The 7,731-nt window shown below is 41.0% G+C and overlaps 1 protein-coding gene across 1 annotated transcript; it reads left to right on the forward strand.

Moving 5' to 3' along the window:
* Positions 1-534: 534 nt before the first annotated feature.
* Positions 535-7,699, forward strand: pcolce2b (procollagen C-endopeptidase enhancer 2b). The gene is made up of 9 exons (XM_029529274.1): positions 535-703; positions 1,024-1,132; positions 1,590-1,845; positions 2,974-3,098; positions 3,287-3,423; positions 3,516-3,679; positions 4,568-4,651; positions 6,223-6,390; positions 6,780-7,699. The coding sequence occupies exons 1-9, from the start codon at positions 567-569 to the stop codon at positions 6,908-6,910; spliced, it is 1,311 nt and encodes a 436-aa protein (XP_029385134.1). The 5' UTR covers positions 535-566; the 3' UTR covers positions 6,911-7,699.
* The last annotated feature ends 32 nt before the right edge of the window (positions 7,700-7,731 follow it).

Here is a 7,731-nt window from a genome sequence, read left to right on the forward strand (position 1 = left end):
AACTGTATTTTGTGTATATTTATTATAATTTAGAAGAAATGCAGTAAAATCCTGCTCATGTAAAGAGTGTCCCATGTTAAAGACCATCTGCCCAGCAGGTGGTGCCATCGCTTTCTGCTCTTCAGTAGTTAGTGTGCTACCGGTACATGTTATTCACTGCAGTCACTTGTTTTTAACGATGTGTAAATTTTATATTTTTCCACGGGTGACTATTATCACTCCGCAGACTGTTATGGGCAGGCAGTTTAAACCGTCTGTATGAATATGGACTAAATTAATTCGACTGCCAAAGTTAATCAGTGACTTGTTGAGTGAAATATAGTCTTTCCCCTTCAAGGATTTTTTTTTTTCATGCCAGGTGTCGTAAGAAACTGATGCGGGACCTCACACCCTCCCAGCGCGTCTATAATTTTTTTTTTTTTTTTTTTCTTGGGGGAAAAAGCAGCAGTCTGTGCTCCCTCCCTCCAACCCCGGCAGAACAAACGCTATATTCATCTGCTCCAGCTTGCAGTTACTGAAACTCCCCGCAGGAACTCCAGGCTACTTTTCTCCACCGTTTCCACACAATGCAGTTCAAGCTGCCTCGGGGCGAGAACAGGCGGAGCGCCTGCGCTGTTAACCCAACAATGTGGAGAACATGCAGTATTTTTGGCGCATGGAGTCTACTGTTCTTGACAGAGATCTGTGCGCAGACTCAACAGAGGTACACCTTTATTAACATGTTTATTTTGACTTGTTTTATTTTTCATTTCATCTGAGATGCTTGATTAGTGCGCAAGGTGTCAAGGCTTCCATGCGGTGTGAGGAGAAGCTGGAGTTTTGTCCAGGGGCTTATTCTGCAGTCTGCGCTGCCTCCAGCCAGGACATGTGGCGCAATGGCGAGGAATTAAATTTGTATAAAAATTAATCACCGCAGGCTGATGTTAATGGTCACACCTGCTTGTTGTTTTAACACAACATCATCATTTAATATCTGGAAATGAGAAAAAAAAAATCTTCTTCTCCCCCTCCTCCTCATCCTAGACCAACATTCACATGCGGCGGAAACATCACAGGAGAGTCCGGAGTAATCGGGAGCCAGGGGTACCCGGGAGTTTACCCTCCAAACACTAAATGTGTGTGGAGAATCACAGTGAGTCAGATATTCACGTTTGCATAAGCTAAAAAAATCAATTTACATTGACTATTAAACTGTTAATTAAAAAACACACCAAGCAGCTGCGCAATCTGGTTCTCTTTCACTAACCCAAAACTCCTAATTTCCTTCCAAAAATACTTCACCAAAGCCACAGCCAGTTTAAGGCAGTTTTTTCTGACCGACTCCTTTATATTACTGTACTTTGCTCACAGGCCCCTTTCTGTTACTGTAGTTGGAAACATTTGAACTGATGTTATTGAAATAGCTATAACTATAATCTGATCCATAAAAGTATCAGATTTAGTAAATGCAACGTACTGTGGAAAGCATTGTTTCACATTATCTATTATTGTTGAAAGGTGTGTAATTAAAGTTTAATTTTATCACTCAATAATACTGCCAGGTATGTGAAAGGGAACTCTCTTCATGCTCCCTGTAAATTCTCACCCAGGTCCCTGAGGGTAAGGTGGTGGTCCTGTCATTCCGTTTTATCGACTTGGAGAGTGACAACCTGTGCCGCTACGACTATGTGGATGTTTACAGTGGGCATGCCAATGGGCAGAGGCTTGGCCGCTTCTGTGGGACATTCAAGCCAGGCGCCCTGGTCTCTACAGGCAACAAGATGCTCCTGCAGATGGTGTCCGATGCCAACACCGCTGGGAGTGGCTTCTTGGCTGTCTTCTCTGCAGCCCACCCTCATGAGAGAGGTAGGCAAACATGGAAAGAACGAGCTGGGAGAATGATCCTTTTGGCATGCTTCCCCTGAAGGTTGCTGTCCTGCTCAGAGGTGCCAAAGCTGCAAGGGTAGCAGCTGTGAGCAGAACATGTAATACGGAGCCATGTGGGGTCTGTTTCACTCATGACTTCACCCCATAAAGGAATCTGATACTGGCATGGGAGTGTGGCTGATTGGGCAGAAGGTCAATATTTATTGATTAATAAGACAGCTTAATATAAGTCGCCCCAATGAATAAGAAAAGAAATGTATCTGTTTGAGTGAAGCTCAGCTTTTTTAAAAATCTGTGAATTGTTTCTGAGGCATGCAGACATGTAGTAAAACAAAAGGGAGGATAGTTTTTCTTCTTCTGTCTTCAAAACCATTGACCATCATTGACCTTTGAGGATTTCATTTGTCTGTGACCAAGTTATTAGTTTAGGTTCCAGCGTGTGCACAAAAAGAGAGCAACATCTCTACACTTCTCACAGTCCGATGTGGAATTTCTCACTGGGTATATTTCGGAGCACTACAGCAGAGAGCACAGGTCAGAAGTATCACTTAAATTTGAAAGAGATGTTTCCTCTCTGCACAGTTGCAAAGAATTTTAATGGCTGGTTCTCCATACACAAAGACCTGTCAGCTGTAATGGACAATATATTAACCTGGCTCTTACACAGCGGATGGTAACAGACATACTGGTACCATACAGTCTCTGAGCGTTGTCAAAACTATTGCACAGCTTGCCCTCTGTTTGTTAAGTATCTATTTTTGTGACCGTTGTCTAAGTATATGTTACAAAGAAAACCCGCCTTTAAGAGAGTCAGTGTTTTGACAGTCAAAACTGCTCGTGTGGTTATTGAACTGATCGTTCTCAGATGTTTGATGGTGTTGGGATTTATATTGTCGCTTTTAAAACACATACTACAGAGGACTAATGAGTGACTTGCTTTTTTTGGGCCCTCGTAATAACAAAGAGGACAGTAAGAGCACCCTTTGCACTCCCTGCCGTTAAAAGCATAGCAGATAAGATCCAAGATATTTCCTCCAATGAACTGGAACAATACAGATTTGTTGTGCAATCAGAGATATGATGATGATCCAAGGAATTTTTCCACAGGAGAGCAGTATTGTGGAGGAAGATTGGACAAACCTTCTGGGACTTTCAAAACCCCAAACTGGCCTGAGAAGGACTACCCAGCTGGAGTCACCTGCTCATGGCACATAGTGGCCCCAAAGAACCAGGTTAGACTGCATTAAAAAGTGTGATATGTAAATTTACAGTGGGTAATAGCAATTAACAGCTCAGTGTGTAATGTGTGTGGACAACATTGACCCACAATTGACAGAGCAGCCTTTAACTGAACACCTTGGTGTGATATTAAAGGCCAGCAGTTGTTGAAAAAGGATTCTCTTTGTTTTTCTTGCTCCAGATAATTGAAGTCAAGTTTGAGAAGTTTGATGTGGAAAGAGATAACTATTGCCGCTACGACCACGTCTCCATTTTCAATGGGGCAGAAATCAACGATGCTAAAAGGATTGGCAAATACTGCGGAGACAGCCCCCCAGCGTAGGTGATTCCGCCAGCCAAAAGGATTTATTCCACGAGTGTGACTTCATCTCAGTTAAACCCTCAGTCTGCTTGTCTATGCTTCTCTGCAGGCCAGTGTTCTCTGAGGGGAATCAGCTCCTAATCCAGTTCCTGTCAGATCTTAGTTTAACCGCAGATGGCTTCATTGGACATTACAAGTTCAGACCAAAGAAATTCCCCACGACCACAATACCACCCACCACTACCACACAGCCAGTCACCACCAGGCCCATACGTAGGTAGCAACTTTTATCCATTAAAAATCTCAGAAAGACTTCTAACATCTGTATTTGTTGATGTAGCTATGAGACTGCATTGGCTTTGTGCTACTGGATTTTCTTGCTAACACATGGGGTTCATCTTTGCTTTAAAAGCAAGTGGGGATCTGGAATCTGCCCCCAATAACAGATCTGGGCAAGAGAGAGACAACAGCGAACGTGTTAACAATTAACCCCCTCATAGCTTTTGGTTTTGAATTTTCAATAACAGCTGATTTATAATGCATATGAATATGTGGCTAACATAAGTACAAATATTTCATTTAGATAAAATGATGAAAAATGGTCAAATGAAAAAAATTCAAACTGAATAGTGACTCTTCGGTATCAAACGGGCTGTTGTGATGAATATTAGCACATATACCTTGTGGGTGCATGTCTTCAGCAGCAATCAGAGCCCATTTTCATACTCAAACTTGCATTCCCACACGCTGCTGTTTTTTCCCTTAGTCAAGCCAGAATATTTTGGCACCTCCCTGCCATGATGTCATACTGTGACAATGCCTTCTGGTTGGCTTATCTTGTCTGACTTCCCCTCTCCAGTAGGATTAATATTTAGACAACCAACTTGTATTTTCTTTAAGTATTGTTTCCTTCCTTTATGAACTCTTTCCTAAATCTTACTCTAAAACCAGATGTTCATTTGCCACATTATCTTACCATTTCACAAATTGGGCTTTGTCTCTGAGGCTGACAGCCAGTCATTTGCCGAAGGTCTTGTGTTACTCTGAATATTCGGTATATAAACTACAGAGAAGAAGATCCAGCTATAACTTACTTGCTTGCAATGCTGGTAGGCTAAATTACAGAGATTGAATTTTCTGTGGGTGTGTGTGTGTCTGCAGCTCTGAAGTACTCTGTCGCCCTGTGCCAGCAGAAATGCAAAAGGCGAGGAACACTTGAGAGCAATTACTGCTCCAGCAATTTTGGTAAGGCCATCAGCGTTGATTGCAATTTAATTAAATCACAGAAGAAGTCACTGATTTGCTCCAACTATAATTGAAGATATCTACAGTTACATATACTCTGATCCTGCACTCTGAACCTGAGCACAGCAGAGACTTCCAAAATGTACGTCACTTTAGATTCAGCAGCCAAAGCTCTGCAAACATACAATGTTTTAGTTCTGATCATGTCACTGTATCTCTGTTTTCGCGCCTCTGATCTTCCTTGCACATCTCAAAGACTTATTTAATAGTTAATCAGGAAGCAAAGCAGTTTATACGGTACAGTAGGAAACAGTTACCACCAGTATAAACACACACACATTCAGACTGACTCTGGGCAAACTGTTGATAAATGAATGTTATGATTCAAGTTCAGGCACTGTTTGCTATTCTCCTGCTCTCTGATGTTTTCCTCTCACTGATGTTTACCACATGTGTGTGTTAGACTGGCCTTTCAAATAGCTCGCTTGGATTTGCATCAGGAACTGAGGGAAAGCCAAGCGATGCGGCGGTGCATGTGGAAAAAGTCACCTGTCTGATGTGGTGACCGAATCAGCCCAAGATACCGTAGCTCACATTTTAATGAACGTGGTTGGCAGTAGACTGAAAACAGCTTGGCTAATCAACGCTCAAAGTCACAGTTTCCTGCTCTCTCCTCACTGCTTTTTGTAACAGTAGCGACGGCTAAAATAACATCTCAGAAACAGGCAGCTCTTTGGATTGTCTCATCCCTGACAGGAAATGAAAGAGACAGCATGTGAAGTCCAGACATATTGGTGCCCTAGGTATCCTGTTCATTCTGTGTGAGATGTGATTCCCTCCGCTGGCTCCACTGTCACCACTAAACCTCAGGTCTCTTCCATGGTCCACAAGTCCAAACAACAAAACTGCTTTCTTTTGTTCTTCTCAAAACTTGGTCAAACTAAACAGGAAATTACTGAAACTTCACCCTGCACGTGTGCCGTATTTTTAGGAGTAGCAGACAGAAAAGTCTGATATTGCTCATAGTTTCAGATACTTATTTGTCTATATTTTTTGTATTCTTAACTAAAATACAAAAATATATATTTTCGAGAAAAAGTACTTATTTGCTATTTGTTTTCTCTTGAAGTGATTTAAAAATATAGAATTATATTTTGAGTCAGCTTGGCAATTAAAAACCACGCTTTTAACTTGGTCTCACCACAGGCCATATTGTGGATGCACTTGCCTCTCAAAGTCTTAAAATTACAGGCAGTAATTTCCTTGATGTTGTATTTTCTCTTTTTTGAGAGGGAGCTATTTGCTGATGGATGGATGAAGCAGCCGTAAAAAGGTCATAAGGGGAGTTTTAAAGTTTGAAGGGAATGTTGAAATTCTGTGTTATGAATATGACATTGTTAGATTTGAAAGCTTGAAGTGCCCACATTGTTCACATTCCCTCCACCACACCTGTCTCTATGTCAGAGCGGTCATTTTTCTGATGATGAAATATCATTACTTTTGTTCTGTTATGTCCAGCACTAACGTGAAGAATTTTAGTTTTCATCGCCTTTTTCTGTGTGTATGGACAGTAATAACTGGGACTGTCATTACTGCGGTGATGAGAGGAGGAAGCATGTACGCCACTGTCTCCATCATCAACGTGTATAAAGAAGGCAGTCTGGCCATCCAGCAGGCAGGAAAGACCATGAGCACCAAGATCGTCATCTTATGTAAGAAGTGTCCATTTGTGCGAAGAGGTGAGTGAATATCATGCTGATGAAATTGAATTGGCTCATTCTTTTTCATAACATATTTTCTGATGTGTAAAATCCCTGTCAGAGAAAACTGCTTTTTATCTTAATCGTGATAATCAGAGTGCAGTTCCTGCCTGACTGTTTTCATTTAACTATGGCTCTGAGTTTGCTTCCTCCGCTGTACCGTCACACTCGGTTCACAGAGTTTGCCCCAAAGTGTGAGGTGAGCAGAAGAACTCACTGTCCAAACAGTCAAACATTCAATATGTTTATATCTACACATATAAACATATGGGATGCGAATGCTGCGTAGAGATTCTGATGTTTGCCCTCCCTGAATGTCTCTGCCGTTCCGCCACTGCATTCAGGTGTTTTTTGTGTGACCTCACCAGGCTTGAACTACGTCTTCATGGGCCAGGTGGACGAGGAAGGCCGAGGGAAAATCGCCCCCCACCACTTCGTCATGGCGTTTAAGACAAAGAACCAGAAAGGACTGAGCGTTCTTAAAAACAAGCGGTGTTGAGCTGCAGTAGCTCCTGGACTGCTGTTCCTGATGCTCAGCTGCGGATGGAAACAATTAAGAAAAACTCTTAACAATATAAATGCAGGCCACAGAAAAAAAACAAAACTAGCTAAATCAAGCTAAATCTTGATGTAGAGCTGCCAACAAAACATCACATTTCCAGTCAAATCAGATTTTCGTATTTATTATTTCAGCTGGGGATTTCATGTTTTTGAAATAAATAAAAATATTAAAATCTTCCCTGTCTTCCACCAAAGACCGGCCTCTTTCGCAACTCCAGATGTGTCAGCTTCAAAATTTGTTGACATTTCCATCCTCGTTCTCAGCCCATTAAAATACAATATCTGTCAGAATAATCCTAAAAATCCCTAATCTCTAATCCCAGATACCCTTTGAACTGGTGTTTGAAGGGTATTTTGTTACAGCTGATTGTTGTAGATGTAATGATGGTGTGAACAACCTGCCTTTAATTTTCTGTGTTCAATTTTACAATTTTACATTTTAAATTTTACATTATAAATGTGGTGATTAAAGTGCAATATTTAATATATACATGATTATCTTAAAAAGATTTTTATGCTGGTTTTATGTGTAACAGAAAGGGACCTTCCAAGCCAAAGCTTTCTTATTTAGTCTGTTTACAGACGAAAAGCACTACCATGAGCATACACCATTCACTTCCTGTCATTGTTTTTAAAGGAAGAGGTATGAAATGAAAAATATTTTCATATGAAAAAGTCTGTGAATATTATTTATATTTTATTGTTTTCATCTGCCCAAATAAAACTCCTGTAACAATTTCTTTCAGTTCACTGTCTTTG

The sequence above is a fragment of the Echeneis naucrates genome, chromosome 20 (genome assembly GCF_900963305.1).
Source record: "Echeneis naucrates chromosome 20, fEcheNa1.1, whole genome shotgun sequence".
Classification (NCBI taxonomy): domain Eukaryota; kingdom Metazoa; phylum Chordata; class Actinopteri; order Carangiformes; family Echeneidae; genus Echeneis; species Echeneis naucrates.